A 17,638-nucleotide genomic window follows, 5' to 3' on the forward strand; every position below is an offset into this window, starting at 1 on the left:
AGAAACTTCTTATTAGGAAACCACTTATTGCCCTTGCCCAAGAGGCGCCTCTGTACAAAACTCGGTCTTGCAGGTCCTCTCGGGCGCCTCGTACGACCAAGTCCGCAGGCGTTCGTACACCAGCCACGAGACGTCGCCGATCGCTCGAACAGCTCGATAGATCGTTCGCTGCCAGCGACGGTGGATTGCAGTGCCGTTTCTTACTGAAGCATACCACACAGGATGCACCTGCCGCACTCTGCGCGACCAGCAACGGTACAGTACTGCACGACGCTGGTGCTGTTCGCGAGGGTTTTCAATGGGGACGAGAGAAGAGAGCTAGTAGTTGATGAATGAATGAATTGATGTTTTTTGTTGTTAACTTAGAGAGTTGTGATCGTCTTGGGGTTGGCGCCTTCAAACGCAATGCGGTAGATGGCGACGAAGAGCGGAAAATCGTTGAGCGCGTGCGTCTTGTCGAGGATATGGAACACTTCCTTCGCCGTCCACGTGCCCTGGAGCTTCTGGCCGTTGAGCACCGTGTTCTCCAGCGTCTCCCACGTGACGCCTTGGTCCTTGACGAAGAGCTCGGCGCACTTGCGGTTGCGACCGCCAAAGCACGTCGTAATGAGGTCGGCGACGCCGCAGCTCTCAAAGAACGTGTCTTCCTTGATGCCATCAAAGAAGCGGTAGCAAAACTTCTTCATCTCGATCAAGCCGAGACGAATGATGGCGGCCTTGGTGTTGCCACCGTACCCGAGACCGTCGCAAAAGCCTGCACCGAGCGCGACGACGTTCTTGAGCGCGCCGCAGAGCTCGACGCCGTTCGGGTCCATCGCAATGTTGACGTGGAACGTCGGCGCGTGGAAGAGGTGCTGCAAGAGCGCACCTTCCTGGACGCCCGAGCAGCCGAGCGTCGACTCGCAAAAGTCGCCGGCCGCGACTTCGTTGGCGACGTTGGCGCCCATGAGCACGGAGCAGTCAATGTTGAGCGCGTCGCGGATGATGTTGGAGACGAGGACGACGCCGTTGTCGTTGAAGTCGATGCCCTTGATGAGCGAGACTGCGCAGCAGTCGGACTCGAGGCCCTGCTCCTTGATCTGCGGCAGCATGCGGCCGAGGAATTGGTGCGGCACGCAAAAGATGAGAATGTGCGCACCCTTGGTCGCCTCCTTGAGGTCCGGGACCGCGACGACGTTGGTCGGGAGCTTGTAGCCCGGGAGGTACTTGACGTTCTCGTGCTCCGTGTTGATGATTTCCGTGAGCTTGCGGTCGTTGACCATCTCCTCAAACACCCACATGTTGAGCGTGGGCTCAAAGAGCTGCGGGTTGGCCGTGATGTTGTCGCCGACGATGCGCGCGATGGCCGAGCCCCAGTTACCGGAGCCGACGAGCACGACCTTCTTGCGGTGCGTGTCCAAGTGGTACGTGTGGTGGGTCATCTTGGAAGACAAAGTGATACGAGCGCCAAAGGGCAATTTCGAGACTGGGGCGATCTCTATTTTTATTGATGCCGTGCCGTCGGCCAATCACGGACGCATCTCTCGAAATCCACTGACGGCCATAATCGTATGGGAAACGTGGCCAAATGACTCGGCTGCGGCATGTCCCAGTGCCATCGTCGGCCAATCACCGACGTGGAGAATCCAGTGTCGCGCGACATGTAGGGGGGCCGCCGAAGGTTCTTGTGGCGTCAACGACCTTGATGACGAAGCACATGCCACCGTCAAAACGAAGTGGACTGGGGAGTTGAGTGGCGCGCGCGGCTGACGTGGCTGCAGAGATGCACGCAGCGCCGTCCGCCTTTCCCTCATCCCGCGTTTTGATTGGCCGAGAAAACCTATTTCCACCAATCACAAGCCGAGCATCGAGTATCTTGCTGCACACAACGCGGTTGACCGCGACACAACGTGGAGCCTTGAGGTAGTAAAAACGGTCGACGTGTGTGCCTCCAGCGCCGTGTCGACAAGACATGACCCCGTCGCCCACGGACGAATGAACCGGTATAGCTTCGTTGCCCGCAAGTTCGAGCCTGGTGCAGCTCCGTTGGTAGCCGTGCACAGCCTTTGTGAACGGCTATAGAGCGAGTATAGAGCGTGCGTAGGACTGGCGTGGGTTGAAAGCTGAGTCGTAGGTAATTGCTCTGTCAACATGTACTCGCCCTCATTACAGAGCTACGACAATTTGAGTGTTATCACGTTGTCTGCGGTGGGCTCGTGCTTGGCAAGAGGCTACAATCTCCATCGGAAGGAAAAGCACATCGCTGGAAACGTCATCGCGTGGGCAAAGATCTCGAAAGACAACATGTCCAAGAAGCCGTCACATGCGCCTCCTCAATGTCAACGTCGACGTAACATACGCAGCCCATTGGACCCGTTCTTTGCAGCGCGCCAACGACTGCGCTGCGAGGCATCTCCCTCTGCAGCTCAATGAGGCGTGGGCCAGACCCGTGCGATCAAGATCGGCGGCCGCAACCAGAGCCGCGGACCAAAGCAGTTAATGCGCTGTTTCCAGGGCCAAGACCCGCGTCCCGAGCACGAGCACTGCAGCGAAGCCGCGAAACGCCCGCACAAGGACAAGGGCGGTGACACCGCCGCGGTGAGCGATGTAAATCCTAGCGTGCACGAAGAGCCGGGCGAGGACGCATGCCACTCGACAAAGTCCGTCAACTCGTACCACCTTGGGAAGAGAAAAACGCTGAATGACGCCAGCCAGTATGCGCCCACAAGGATTCAGTTTGGCGACTTTCGGCTGATCCCGATCGAAGGCAGCAGCTACACCCCACCGGCGATGATGCCACGTTCCCACTCTCAACAGCGTATCTATTCGCCAAGGAATATCATACATGGCAATTTCGTACCCGTCGCGATCGACGACGTCTGTATACGAGCAAAATCACGTCGCAAGCCTGCGTAGGAAGCCTCGAAAAAAGAGCACCCAAGATCCACTGCGGTCCATGATGCAAAGCCATCATCAAGCCAATCGACTCGCCCCTTTGCTTATATCGAGCAAAAGAGGCTGGTGGAGCGTTTGTGCTCAACAGCGTGTCGACAAGACATGACCCTGTCGCCCACCGACAAACTACCTAACGTTAGTATGGTTACCCTAAGCTCCGTTTGTATTAGATGGGCTTTCATACATGGCAATAGAGCCTGCGTAGGATATAAATTGGTTGTAGGTGAGAGCCGTAAGAGCTACTGTAGCTCTATCAACAATGACGTGCCTCCTACCGAACGACTCGAGTCTGACGTGTTTTGAATGTTTAGGCAGCATTAATGCAGCATGAGCGATTCTACGAAAACAATGAGCGTCGCGACAGGAGCGATGCACACATACCCTCTTGGACTAGCGCAATGATCTGTTCTTTGAACGGTTTGTGTCGACTGAGCTTTTCGAGGACGATCTTGGCGGCCTTCTTTTGGGGTACGGTGCCTTCGCAGTAGAGGTTGACAATAGGTCCAATCGCATCCTTCATCTTGACAAGGAGGTCTGTTGCGGCGAGCGCCGTGAGTACGATGCAAGCTGCAGTTTTTTGGCTATCGTTGCCGACACCGAGAATCGCGAGGCAAGGACCTAACTCAACAAACAATGAACATCAGCTTGGAGATAGGGCGTGCGGACCGAGAAGCCCGGCCTTGGCCAACGGAATCTGATACTCGGCGTGGGGCGCAAGCTTGCTGAGCGCGCTGAGCGTTTGCTGGCGCACAAACTAGTTGACGACAAATACTGTTAGAGAACGCGCTGCACTCGATAGGCAGACCTTGCGCCCGCGCACGACGTAGTTGAGTAGCGTCGGAATCCCATTCTCCTTGACGAGCCGGCTGCGGTTCTCCGCGCACTCCATGAGCCAGTTGAGCGCGGCGGCGCTAGTGTCTATCATCCTGCTTCAGCAAACCGTGGTATCATCACAAATTTGCGCACCGCGCTGGGAGTGGGTGCCCGCCTTTAATAGACTAAGAAACGCAACAATACCGCCTTCCGAACCAATTTCGCGCTGGTTGTCTTCCGTGCCCGAGAGATACCGCAAAACGAGCGCCGCCTTGTCGCGCACGGTCTCGTGCGTCGCTGTCGTTGTGAGCTTGCGCATGCAGATCGGAATTGCGCTCTCTTCGACAAGCAGCGGCTGGTACTCGCGGTTGAGCGAAATCGCGCAGAGGGCAGCCCCCGCTTCGTACTACTCAACGCAATGTAAAATTGGAAATCCAGTGGCATCTACTTGTTGCAGCATGGTGCCGGTGCCGAGGATCTTGAGCAGCGCAGCGATCGTTTGCTTGAAGCTGTCGCTTTTATCAAAGACCTTGATGCCGCCAACAACAAAGAGGTTGCGAATGAGCCCGGCCATGTGCTCCTTGGTGAAGCCTTCGCCAACCTAGTGAAACGATACGTCGATGGCAACGCCAACGCGTACTACCGTGAGGTAGGCCGTAAACGACGTGAGGAGCGACATGTCTTGAATCGCGAGCAAGATCTTGCGGCGAAGCACGCCGCTGCTGCGGGCGAGGATCTTCATCAATAGAATGGCGAGCTCGGCCTCCCGCGGCACCTCTACTCGCTCAATGGGTCGACACACTTGAGGACACTATGGTACCTTCGTCCGACTGGTCGAGCTTGACAAAATGCACCATGACTGGCAAAATGCCTTTGGCGAGCATCTTGTCGGCGTAGACCGGCGACGCCATGGCGAGGCCAATGAGGCGCTTGAGCACGCGCTCGCTCACGTCCCACGGCTGCTGGTCCTGCTTGAGCCGCGTCATGAGCGGGCTTACGGCCATGTTCTCAATCGAATTCGGGTCCCCCGTGGGTTTGTATGGGAGTTTTTGGAGCTCGAGGATCTTCTCTGTGAGCTCGTCGCACGCATCGTCATAGTACTCGTCGTGTGTAAAGTCCATGCACTCTTGGTCCCCAATGATGATGCGAAACTCGCCCGAGAGACAGTCCTACACGCGATGATGATTGCGTGATGCGAACGCCGTGTCGGTACGTAGCGCTTCATTTCGTCTTCGAGCACAATGAACACCATCCGCTGGACCGTCTTGGTGAAAAGCGCGAGTGAAAACTCATACTGACAGCTCTCGAGCTGCCCGTCGCTGTTGACGAGGTTCATATAATGCCGCGTGACAAAGACGACGACGACCGACGCGTGACCAAGGCCTTGCTGGATGAGTGCATTGTCGGTGGCGCTCTTGTCGGCGTCGTACCACACAACAATGCCGCTACGTCCATGATACGGTACATGTAGGGAGACAGAACAGAACGCACTTGGCCGTCAAGAGCTTGTGGGCGCGCGCAATGCGCTCCCGCACGATGCGACTCGCGCTGTCTTTGCCCACGGCGTACGAAAAGTATGCGTCGTAGTGGTCGAGGTTCGGGTCGAACGCCGCGCTTGGCGCACTCACAATGTCATCAAAGTGGTCGCGCACCATGCTCTGGATCGACATGACAGGCCGAAGACCCCGTGTTGCGACCGTTGTCGCCTTCATGGTCGGATGCACAATATCGTCGTCGTCCCCGTCGTCATGGTCCTGCAATGTGTCCATGAGGTGATCAAGGACAGCATCGTACAGGTGGCTTTGCTGTCGGGTGACCGTCTTGTGTCTACGTGTACATGCATGAGTAGGAGGATGGAGTTTCGTCGGGCTTTGGTCGTTGTGCGCACCAGGACGGCATTGTGTGAATGGCTATCAAACGAGTTGCGCCGACTGGACGAGCCTCGACGGACCTACAGTAGCAGATATGTTGTCACAGATGCGCATCGTCGTTGCCTACTGCCGAGTCAAAGGCCGATGGGTACGGTATGTCAAACTTGGCGGTGGCCACCCTGGGCGTCCCCTCGGCCTCGCGCGGCGTGGGGGCACGGCTTCGACTTGGTAGCTACGGGAGAGATCTGTGTTTAGAGTCGAGTTGTGGGCGACGGTACAGTTGGTCGAGGCGATGCAACGTTGGGTGCTGCATCAGCCTCGGTCGAGCCTGGTAGCGACGATGTGGGCCACGGTGCTTTTACGTCGGTGGTCGTGTGTGGTGGCTCTGTCGCTATCGGAGACGTCTCCGTGTCGAGCGGCGCCACTTGGCATGCGCGCTGCCCGCCAAAGCTGGATATCGTGTCGGCGGGTCGCGCCACCATGTTTTCGTCGGCTCGGGGCGGAAGCTCGGGCGTGTGAGCCAACGGCGGCAGCGTTTTGGCGGGCGAGATCGGTGCGTTGTTTTCATGCGGCTCTATCGCCGTCACGAGCGTCTCGCAGGATACCGCGTGAAGCAGCGGCGCGCACTCGATGCTCGCAAGCACCATTTGCTGCACGGCGGCGCGCGCGTCCTCGGCGGCTTGCGTCGTCACGTCGTCTCGACCGACCGACCGACGCTTGGGCTTGGCAAGGGTGCGTACGGTGTGGCTACTCGTACTACTACCACTCGGCGTCGTAGCCGGTGCCTTGAGCTGCTTGAGATGATAGAGCATCATCGTCACGTGGCTTGGGTCCTTGACGTGGCAAGCGCTCATGAGGTCCGCTTCCGAGAGCGCCACGAGACGCGTGCTGTCAATGTCCTGGGCGAGAAGCATGTCACTGTACGGAACAAACTCGGGCCCGAGGTCCCTCACAAAGGTCGCGAGCTCGGCGGATGTGAGCTTCTGCACGGGTCCGTCCTGCGTTGAGAGCGCCGACCGAGAGCTCGTTGTGCCCATCGCAATGCAAAGCAGATGACTCTGATGATGGCACGACGTAGTATTTATAGGACGCGGAGATTGCTGTTCTCTGGCATCCCTCCCTCCCCTCGTAACTACTCGACGGACTCCCATATAGGCTGAAAGAGCAGCCTAGCTTCAAGCCATTGCGTGTTCTGGACGCTGACGAGGTCGTCTAACTCACGACTTGGTGAGTCGGGACTCGGTTTGAGCCAGTTTGAACCAGTGACAGAAGACTCGCAATGAAAGGCCAAGTCATGCTCGAGTTTTGCATACATAGATGAAGACGATCTCGCTCTCGATCTACGCGGTGGCCGCTGTGACGTCGGCCATTGCTGTCGCAAACGCCGTCCAGCCCTTCACCCACGTCGCAGCCGGAATCGAGAGGTTCCACACACCCTATACACACAAAAATCGTTGTGAGCACATTTCCACTAGGCGTCAGGAGGTCGCTACCATGTTCATTTCAAAGTAGTAGCGATTGGCGACGACGACGCCGGCGCCGGTGCGGAACGGGCGCGCCATGACAAAGCAGCGGACACCGCTCGCCGCTTCGGCCATCTCTTGCGCGCGCTTGATGTCGTCCAATTGGCCAAACAAGTGCACGTGCACGAGCGGGACTTCGGGCACGGGCGGGTCAAACACGACAACGCTCGATGGGACAGCCGCCGAGACGGCGGCAACGACGGTCTGCAACTGCAGCCGACGCGCGGCAAACACGGATGCTGGAAACGCGCGGAACCCGGCCCACGACGACGCAGCGTACGGCAGCTGCGAGTAGAGGTTGCCACCAAAGCGCCGAAGCCACACCTTGGACGCGTCGATAAAGTCGCTCGAGCCAAGGAGCATGGCGCCCGTGATGGCGCCGAGACCCTTGTAGAATGAGACGTACACCGAGTCAAAGAGCGCCGTCACGTCGTGGAGCGAGTGGCCGTGGGCGGCGTAGTTGGCTTCCGCTATCGCACACATTGTATAATCAACATCGAATCGTTGTGATGGCCCAACCTTCCCAAAGCCGCGCGCCGTCCATGTGCAGTGCGATGCCCTTGGCGCGCACGGCCTCCGAGATGCGAACAAGGTCGTCAAACGCAATGCATTTGCCGCCAATCTCGCGCTCTGGCAGCTCGAGGAAGAGAACGGCGGGCAGGTCGTCGCTCTCAAGAATGATCTTGACGTCGTCAAACGTAGCGGCAGCTTGCACGTCAGCAGCACTCGCAGGCAGCACGCGCGCGTCGAGATGGAGCACGTGCTTGTACGCGTCATGCTCGTGCAGGAACAAGTGCGAGTTGTACCGAGCAGCGAACGAGCTGCGACCGGACGTTTCTTCGTAGACCTTGAGCGCAATGTTTTGGGCCATGACACCCGACGGTACAAAGAGGGCGCGGTCGAAACCCAAGCGCGTCGCCACTTCGGCTTGGAAGCGCTGCAGCCACGACGCCTCGTTGGCATAGTCGCCGTACATGTCAAACGCCTGGATGCCCAAGGTGGCGCAGTCGGCGCGGAGCTGGTCCGAAGCGGCGTCGGGCGTCCGCGGGTCGTGCGACCAGCGCAAGTCGATCAAGTTGGGCGCCATCGTATTCGCTCTTCGATTCCGAGTCAGTGGGGAAGATATGATGGACGCATGCCATGCATTCGAGAACCTACACTCTTTCATCAGCTACAAACCCAACACCAAAACCTACATTCCGATAACGACTTCGAACTTCGCTTCTCCATACTTTCAGCAAGATACGCAAAGGCGATGGTGCGCGTTATCAGCGCGTTCGTCGGCCGCCAGCAATCATCATGCTTGCTGTGTCTGTTCCTTCGCCTTCGATCCCGTTCGCTGCGGCTTTTCTTTCGCTTGGAACGACCCTATTGTCTCTGCTACCAAACGCGGCGCACACGGGAACCTAGGGTAAGTACCTTGATGGAAACCGTCAAGATAGACATCGTGTTTAAAACACGACAATTGTGTCCTGTTTGAAACAATAAGATCGATGGTCTCTTATCTCGCCTGCAGTCTCGCCTGCGTGTGACGCGCCGTCGCATCAATGCGTTGCACTGCCGTGTGCGCAATTGCACTCTCGGTACCGACGTGTGTACCCGTAGACCGCCAAGCTCACAAAAGATCCTCACTGTCGTCGTCATGATGGAGCCGGACGCGATGACGCGAGCGCGTCGCACCAATCAGACGCGCGTAGACCAGCGTATCGCGATTGTGATTGGTGCGACGCTCTCATTGGCCCAAAGCCGATCCAAAGTGTCGCTTCGCCTCGGAGGGCTCGGGGTCAAAGAAATCGAAGCTCTGCATATACAAAACACAAGGTAATACAATACCGACGTCCGAAGGGTCGTCGACGCGGATATTTTTCCGCGGCCCATCCTGCGATTTGAAGGTCCCCGGAGCATGATGAAGAAGCACGCGACCAAGACTGTGGGCCGCGCAACGCCGTCGACGGCCAAGGCGAAGGCCCGCGCGGCCTTTAGCGTCGGCCAGCTCGTCGATGTGGCACAAGAGACCGTCGGCAAGTGGAAGCGCGGCAAGATCATGTCGCTGCGCCAAGGCGCGCCCACAACGAGCGCTAGCAAGCGCCGCCCCGAGAACACGAGCCTCCAGTACGATATTGCCTACGAGAACGGACAAATTGAGTGCGACATCGACGCCGACCGCCTTCGACCGATGGCAAAAGAGCCCGCATCGTTGTACCAGGCGCCACCGACAACGTCGCCGACGTCGCTCTCGCGCCCCAAAGCCACGCCGTCGTCGTCATCGACGGCCACAAAGCGTACGTCACTCGAAGGGTACGGCTCGCACGACGAGACCGAGTCGGGGCCGCCGCCGATGGTGCTACGCACCGAAGAGCAGCTCCTGGGCCATCAGTCGCAGATCCAAATCGTGCTCGACAACCTCTTTTCGATCCACGCCGACGTGCACTCTGTGGTAGCCCTATTCGATGCATTCTTGGACAATGTACGAGCCAAAAGGGTAGAAAAAGGCGCTCTCGACCTTGCTCAAGCTCCTGCGCACGGCGCCGCAAGTGACGGCCGACTACTTCCACTTCAAAGCCGGCGAGACGATTCTGTTGCATATTATTCGGTCCCATAGTCTCTACTCTGTGTTGCAGTGCTACGGCTTTGTGCTCTTGCGCAAAATGTGCCACCTTTCGTTCGAGAGCTGCCACGTCTTTGTACAGAACGGTGCGGTGGCCGCGATTGCCGGTGCCCTTACGTCTTTTCCCGACGACCCGATTGTTCAGGTAGAGACTCGATATACGATATAGCGATAGGACGACTCACATGTGGGCATAGGCATCGGGTTGCGGGGCACTCGCAGCATTGGGCCAGCTCAATGTCAACTCGGTCGCGATCATGCTCGAACACAACATCGTCCCGTTGGTCACAAAAGCGATTTTAAGCCACTTGGAGATCAACGCCAATACGCGCCAAGTCCAGTTTTACGCTTGCGAAGGTGGCTCGTGCCGCTTGTGTGTGTGTCTCTAGCTGACGTTGGCCTAGTGCTCCTCGAACTCTGTGACCGGGGTGGGGCGCGGGCGGCGGCGGCCATCGTCGAGCTTCAGGGAGACGACGGCGGCCTGCTCAAGGCTCTTGTACAAGTGCTGCGCAAGAGCCTCAAGCTCGACGACAAGAAGGTGTCGTGCGCCATCTGCTCCCTCGTGCTCTGGTAGGACATCCCATTTTTGAGGATATTGAAAGTGGCGTCGTATAGCCTCCTCTCGATGAACAAGGCGACGGCGCAGCTCTTGCGCCAAACGGACGCGATCTCGGACCTCTCGATTGTCATGGCCAAGTACCCGTCGCACGAAGGCATCCTCAAGTACTCGGTGCTCGCGACGCGAGAGCTCGCGATTGCTAGTATTCAGAGCCCGAGCAACCGTGTACGACAGACGGCGCGCGTCATCCTGGACGACGACAAGAAGGCGTCAACAGCGACGCCCAAGTCGAGAAAGCCAATCAAGACACCGACACCGACGGCCAAGGGCCGAGCGACGGCGCGCAGTGTCCCAAAGAAAGACAGGAACGTCGTCACCCGCGAGAAGAAGCTGCTTGAGACGTATGGGTTTGACCCGGCATCGACACCACTGGGACGCAAGGTGAAGCCGTCGACGGCGGCCTCGGCACTGGCTCCGCCAACCGCAAAAGCAGCGTTTGCAGCACCGACCGTGGTGACTTCGACGCCGTTGCCGTCGGATCCAGATATCTTATTGACACGGCCGCACTCGTCGTCGAAGCTCCAGCCGCTTGTGTTTGATACCTTGCCAACAGCGCGCCCGCAAACGACAACACCGACGAGTGGAGCCAAGTGGAGCGATAAATTGACTCCTCGCGTGCCCCCGGCGGAGCTCAAGACGCTTGCATCCGAGCTCTTTCAGCCCAAAGAGGACGACGGACCACGCCCGTCGTCTTCGGATGCGTCGGCGCTCAACCGCATTAGTTTTGCAGACAAGTTGCACCGGATGATCGAGAAGGCCGAGACGTCGCTGGGGACGACCGCACAAGTTTTGCCGCCGGCCACGACGCCTCGACCCATCGAATCGAGCCGTCCGACAGAGTCGGTTCTGCCGCCGGCGACGACGCCCTGGCCAATGCCCGTTTCCGAGGTGCGACCCGTCACACCAGCATCCACATTGCCCGAGATCGTCTTTGGCGAGCGCGGCATCTTTACACCGATTGCCAATAAGCAGCCCGTCATCGAGCTCTTCCCCGTTGGCACCAAGGTGCGTGTCCGCTTCAACGGCGGCGCGCGCTACTATCCTGGCGTCATTGCCGCAACGTATCCGGACCAACGCTGCTACGACATCGACTACAACGACGGCGAGCAAGAGTCGAAGGTTCCTATCGACTGGATACGCCTGCAGCCGACCGCGGGCCTAGTGGCGGCGCTGTCGCCGGTCAAGGTCCGTCGTATTTTTCACGAAGGCGACTGCGTCGAGGCGCGGCCGCCGGGCAAAACGGCCTTTTACCCTGCGCGTGTGGTGCACGCCACGTCCAAGTTTGGGGCGACGGGGTACGTCTACGACATCGCGTACGATAGCGGCGAAGCCGCGAGCGACGTGCCTCAAGAATGCCTTCGCCCGATGGTGCTTCCCGAGTGGGTCTTCTCGCTCGGACAGACAGTCGAGGCCCGCTACAAAGGTCGGTCCAAGTACTACCGCGGTACCGTCAACAAGCTTCGCCTCACGGGGCACTATGACATTCTCTACGACGATGGCGAGCAAGAAGTCAACATCCATCGGGACTACATTCGTGCCGTCGTTGTGCTCGAGTCGTATGAAGACGGCGACGCTGTCGAGGCCCAAGCGGAAGGCCTGCAAGAGTATGCACCTGGAGTCGTCACTCGCTGCCGCCTCGATGGCTCCTACGACGTCCGTTTTCTTGCTGGCAACGAAGAGACGTTCATTGGGCCGGAGCGGATCCGCCGACGGAAAGGCGGGCCGCTCGTGCAAGACGTAGGCGACGATCCTGGACCAGTGCCCGTCGAGCTGGAGAGGCCGCCCCCCGAGACCGTCGTTTCGCCGCGAGCTCTCAAAGCATCGGCGGTAACCCCCCTCGTACCGCTGCTGCGTCCGCCAACACCCCGCGTTGAGAAGAGCACGGATCAAGACGCACCCTTGTCGCCCACAACACACACAGACGATGGTGCGCTTCCGACGCCACCCGAGCCATCGCATCTGTCGGTGGTGGCATCTCCATCGCCCGAGCCGTCACCGACCAAGCAAGACGATGCCCGAAGCGAATCACCAAGAAAGGCGGTAGCGACCTTCGAGCGCCACCAACGGGTCCAGGTGCGCGTGAACGGGTCCGTGCAAGTAGAGACGGGCGTCGTCCTGCGTTGCCGCCTCAACGGCACATACGACATTGAGTTTGACACGGGGGAGAAGGAAATCGGTGTACCCCCCGATCAGATCGAACCGATGACGTGGCCGCCCCAAGAGTACATTCCGCTGTGGCATCTCGGCGACATCATTGAGGCGCGGTGTCGCGGACGGACGCGGTATATCCCCGGTGTCATTGCGCAAGTGCATGTCGAGCCAACGTCGGCGCGCTACGACGTTCACTTTGAGAACGGTGTTGTTCAAGAACACTTGGACGAAGACAGCATCCATTTACTGCGGCGGTGTCCGGATGTCACGGCTGTGTTTGCGGCCAACGCTCGGGTAGCTATGGACGGCCAAGATGGCGTCATTGCGCGTTGCTTGACCAACGGGTGCTACGACGTTTTGCTCGACGTTGGCACCGAAGTCACGATGGTTCCGTTCCAATACCTGACGCCATCGACGGCGCCGTTGCCAACACCAAGTGCCCTTGAGGCAGCGCAAGAAGCACACCCGGTGCTTCCATCCGACGATGCATCGGCAGACGCGCCATTTTTGATTTCTGAGACTGCAGCGACGGTAGTGGTCGACCCCTCGCCCAAAACCGCGGATGCGGCACCGGATGGCGATGTGTCAGATGCATCACGGGTCGAGGGTCGCGAAGCCGTCGAGCCTGAGGTTACTGTCGCTGACGTCAACATGCCAGAAAAAGTACCCATTTTGAGCGACACTGTCGACCCAAGCAGCTTGTTTGCCTCTGAATCGAACGACGAGGTCGCCGACTACTCGTCGACGAGCGTTGCTGGGGACGATGAGCCAATCTTGGTACCAGAAGTCGTGACTGCCATGTCCGGGCCCGCCGTGACCGACAGCGCTGAAGCGGAGCCAAACGAAGCTCCATGCACTCTGGATATGGCGCACGAGCTCAGCGCCTCTTTAACCTCGAGCGTCTTGAGTGCTGCAGTGCTTGGAGTGGGCAGCCCTGGTGCCCATGATGACGTGGCCGATGAGATTTCCGAAACGGCTCGCGATGCGGACGGCGCAGCCGCCAGCACCGTGACCTCGTCGGCAACTGCAGTCGTTGCAAATGCAATTGGCACGGCCGTGAGCGATATTACCGCAGAAGCACTACGCAGCAGTCTTGTGGAGACAACGGCAGCCCCGTGCGATGTCTCAGACAAATCGACGCGCCTTTTTGACGACGTTATCGCGGACGCAAAGGACGTGGTATATCTGCATGACGACGCAACGTCTGTTTCCAACGATCACAACGCGGATGAGAAGCCAACCTTACTCGAGGCCGACGCCAAGGACTCTACCGATGTTTGGACATCAAACCAGATGGACGACGTTGGCGAAGCTGTCCGCATTTCGGCAACCGCCGTTGCCGTCGGTGCCATTGCGATTGGCGCGGCCGTTCATGCGTGTGCCGTCGAGCGACCACACGATGATGTCGCCGTCGCACGGGGCCAAGCCACGGCCCACTGGGCGTCAGACACCTACGACGTTGCGTCCGATTCCAACGAAGCGGTTACGTCCTCGAAGAGCATTGATGCGCCTGAGACCAAGGATGCGGACTTGGATCCAGTGCACGTGAACGCGAACGCGATCGAGGGCAGTGTCGACGCTTCCGGCGATGGTCCACTCTCAGAACTCGACATGGACGTCTGCTGCCCGAGTGCGACGGAGGAGGCACCGGTGTTGGCACTCAGCGATGACCCGTTTGCTCTGGCAATGGCTATCAATGCTGTCGCCGAAACGACCTGCAACGACGTCTTACAAACGGCCACGACACACGTACTCGACTCGTGGACGCCGGCACCGCAAGACGCTGTTGCTGCCGACGTGAACACCGACGACTATGATTTTTACGCCGCCGGCGACGAGTGTGCGCCGCCCGAACACGCGACCAGCGACGAGTCGGCGCCGCAAGAGCTCGTTGCCGCCGTCGCTAGCACAGAGGACTTTGACTTTTATGCAACCAGCGACGAGTGTGCACCTCCCGAAATGGAAGAAACCGCGTCGGCGTTTGAAGACGAGGCGGCGTCGACCGAAATGCAAAAGAACGATGTGGACTTGGACCATGCCACACCGACGTCAGCGCGGGATGGCGCGAGCGATCACGTGGTGTCGCTCGAGCACGAAGCACCTGAAGGCAACGCCACCGACATCGCGCTCGCATTGGAGGAAGAAGCGCTGCGTGCGGCCACCGTGCATGATCTGAGCGTTGTGGTGACGACCGGTATGGTCGCTTTGGCCGTCGCTACGGCAACTTGCGCATCGACTTCAAGCACGGCATCAACGGTAGCATTGCGGACTGTAGCGACAGACGACCAGCCAAGCGCCGACGAAACCCTGTTGGCCTCGGGCAACGTGCCAGACGACGCCGTCGCTCGCCAGCAAGAAGCGGCCGCCATCGTTCCCCACGAGCTTTGCGCGGCAGTCGCGTCGGACGCTGTCGCTACCGCTTTGCGCACGATGGCGTCTTCAACGCCGCTAGAGACGACGGAGTCGTGTTTTGTGGTCGAGACGGAAAGAACCGCCCGCATTGACCACCGGAGCGACGGTACACCCGAGACGCTTCACGCAACGGCGGCCGCAGCTGTGAACGACGCCATTCACGGCGCTGTGGATATTCTTACAGCCCAGATGCATCCCAACGATGACCCGCCCACTGGCGCCAGCAAGGACAAACCCGAGTCGACGAACGAGGATGGTCACAAGTCGATGCTACCAGCCGACAACCCCAAATCTACGAAAACCAGTCCCCGGGAGACTTTGACTTTAATCGCCAGGACCGACTCTGCGCAAGTGCTGCAAGGAGACCACGAGACGGCGAGCAGCAGCCAAAGCGCGGCCGCTCTTGAGCCTACGACGGTCGTCAATGTCCCAGACAACACACTTCGGACTCTGGCAACAGCAGTTGTCTCGGAAGCGATCCAAGCGGCCTCAGAGTCGAAAGACCTCGTCCGTCTTCTCGACGACGCCGCTTACATCAACGATATCAAGCCAACCGATGCCAGCGACTCGCCTCGGACTATTGATGACGCAGTCTTTGAAGCCAAACCCACTGCCACGTCTTCGCGCGACGACTTGTTTGACAAAGTTCAACCGTACGAAGCTGACGAATCCAAGTCGAGCTCGCTCGATGCTCTGCACGCGTTGGCAGCTACAGTTACCGTCACAGCAATCGAAGCTGCTACCAAAGCAACATTGTGGGACGACGCGAAAGCAAACGTCGAAACGGCGCCTCTAACCTTTGACCAAGCTACTGCGGCTGGCGACGAGTCGCTGGACCATGGTGCGAAGGACGCAGTCGAGACTGCTAATGCCAAGGACGTCGACGACGCTGACACCAAAGGTGCACCGGACGACGACAAGTCGACGTGTGGCGCCAGCACATCTCGTGAAATTTTGCACAAGTCGGCGACGGACATGGTGGCAGATACAATCTCTGTCGCCATGAACTGGCGTACGGACGAGCTTCAGCGCGCCGAGCTCAAAATGCAGTCGCACGACCAGCTGGAGCACGAAGCAAAGATCTCTGACGACGCAAAGTCGCCGCGTGTCGACCACCAAGGTGGTACGACCATGTCCACCGAGGCGAAGGAGGCTGAGGCCACAAGCAACACATCGGAAGTTGCCATTGAAGACAGCGACTCTGTGGGAGAAAACGACTCGGTGCACGAGACGACCCCGTCAATTGTCATGGCTCGAGCAATCAACTCGGTCGCTGAGACGACGTGCAGCCATGCGTTTCAGTCGGCCACAACACATGTTGCCGAGAGGCAAACCCTGGTACACGAAGAAGCCTTCAACCTCGAGTTACGACCTCAAAATGTGGCGAGCTGCCGACACGACGCGCCTCACGCTGCAGCCAGCGTCCTTGCAGTGCAGCTAGCATCATCTGGTTCCGAACCCGACGAGACCACGTGCGAAGTCATTACAGTGGTTGCAAGCACGGTCGTGGCGAATGCAGTCGACGAAGGGCTCCAGCGGTCGCGTCCAACGACAGCAAGCGGCGCGCACAAAACGATACGGGATCTTGACGACTCGACAGAGGCATGGAGCCTCCCAGACTCTGTCGTCCCTGCAGCTGACGTGCCCCCGATTCTGGACATTGCACCTCTTCCACTGCACAAGCTCGAATGTGCGCGCAGTGCGTCGACTATCGCCGTCGACTCGCTGCTTCAAGAAGGAATCGCTCGCGCTAGCGCAGTCTTTGCAGCAAGTTCCGAGCTGCCTCCAAGTAGCAGTGATGCACCGATCAAACACGCGCATATCGAGCCAAGTACGATTCCCGCAGCACCGTCCGACGAGAGCAGCAGCGTGGCGATCAAAGCCGCCGATGCCTCGAAAGCGTTTGTACCAGAAAAGGCTCTGGACGATCTGCTGCTTGGTTTGCCCAAGGCCGACGCGAAAGCAGCCAGCGACAATAAGGACAAGCGCACGAGCTACTTGAGCCAAGAGCGCTTCGACAACCAATCAGAGAGCGGGCAGCTCGACGTCCCACCCGTCCGCGTCATGCTGAGCCACACTGTGGACAGCTTTGTACACGATGGCGTTGAGCGCGCAATGCAGACGATGGTCAATTCCAGCGATGAGAGTCCAACGAAGAACAATCTCGACGCGAGTAAAGAAGCGCCGCGGCGGGTCCAGGAGCCTGAGGATCGACCCTCAGTGGACGATGCGACGTTGCGCATGGACCACGCATCCGAGTCTCCAAGAGAGAACCAAGACGAACCTACCGAGTCTTCAGCACCACCCAGCTCTTTCTCTACCTCGGTGTCCACTGTCGACAGCTTTGCCGACCTTGTCGGCTCGACGGTAGACTCCATTCTTGCCCAAGCCGTGACACGCCATGCGTCTTCAAACCTCATACCACCGTTGGCACTACCCGTATCCCAGCAACACGCCAACGCCGCCTCGTACAACCCACATAGCAGCTTTATCGACACCGTCAGTGCAATCACCAACCCCGATCTCGACTCTTCGACATTTGATATACAGTCGACATGCGCCACAGACTCCGAGACCGCTCGCTTTGAGTTCGACGTACCCGATTTCGACATTCCCGCGGCCAGCATGGAGTCGGAAGAGCCCATCCCGGTGGTCGAGCAAGTCGAAGACAACGAATATGCGCTCGCTGACTTTGATGCGGCGGCCG

At 58.8% G+C, this 17,638-nt stretch overlaps 4 protein-coding genes across 4 annotated transcripts; 1 reads left to right on the forward strand and 3 right to left on the reverse strand.

Moving 5' to 3' along the window:
- Window positions 1-313: 313 nt before the first annotated feature.
- On the reverse strand, window positions 314-1,553 carry SDRG_00993 (glycerol-3-phosphate dehydrogenase [NAD+]). Its single transcript, XM_008606500.1, has one exon. The coding sequence runs from the start codon at window positions 1,419-1,421 to the stop codon at window positions 363-365; it is 1,059 nt and encodes a 352-aa protein (XP_008604722.1). The 5' UTR covers window positions 1,422-1,553; the 3' UTR covers window positions 314-362.
- A 1,656-nt stretch (window positions 1,554-3,209) lies between these two features.
- Window positions 3,210-6,655, reverse strand: SDRG_00994 (hypothetical protein; the record flags this gene model as incomplete). Its single annotated transcript, XM_008606501.1, has 14 exons — window positions 3,210-3,271; window positions 3,316-3,552; window positions 3,601-3,688; window positions 3,740-3,852; window positions 3,901-4,153; window positions 4,196-4,348; window positions 4,391-4,524; window positions 4,568-4,916; window positions 4,961-5,192; window positions 5,239-5,501; window positions 5,542-5,574; window positions 5,636-5,698; window positions 5,746-5,850; window positions 5,897-6,655. 14 exons carry the CDS (start codon window positions 6,653-6,655, stop codon window positions 3,252-3,254), a joined length of 2,802 nt encoding a protein of 933 aa, XP_008604723.1. The 3' UTR covers window positions 3,210-3,251.
- A 225-nt stretch (window positions 6,656-6,880) lies between these two features.
- SDRG_00995 (hypothetical protein) lies at window positions 6,881-8,388 on the reverse strand. Its single transcript, XM_008606502.1, has 4 exons — window positions 8,338-8,388; window positions 7,661-8,295; window positions 7,112-7,611; window positions 6,881-7,054 (listed from the first exon to the last, which is right to left on the reverse strand). Coding segments are annotated over exons 1-4 (1,233 nt in total). The 5' UTR covers window positions 8,340-8,388; the 3' UTR covers window positions 6,881-6,958.
- A 602-nt stretch (window positions 8,389-8,990) lies between these two features.
- Window positions 8,991-17,326, forward strand: SDRG_00996 (hypothetical protein; the record flags this gene model as incomplete). The annotated part of the gene is made up of 6 exons (XM_008606503.1): window positions 8,991-9,578; window positions 9,628-9,894; window positions 9,947-10,106; window positions 10,154-10,319; window positions 10,365-17,256; window positions 17,303-17,326. Exons 1-6 carry the CDS (start codon window positions 9,045-9,047, stop codon window positions 17,324-17,326), a joined length of 8,043 nt encoding a protein of 2,680 aa, XP_008604725.1. The 5' UTR covers window positions 8,991-9,044.
- Window positions 17,327-17,638: the final 312 nt, after the last annotated feature.

The sequence above is a fragment of the Saprolegnia diclina genome (assembly GCF_000281045.1).
Source record: "Saprolegnia diclina VS20 unplaced genomic scaffold supercont1.2, whole genome shotgun sequence".
In the NCBI taxonomy this organism is placed as follows: domain Eukaryota; phylum Oomycota; class Saprolegniomycetes; order Saprolegniales; family Saprolegniaceae; genus Saprolegnia; species Saprolegnia diclina.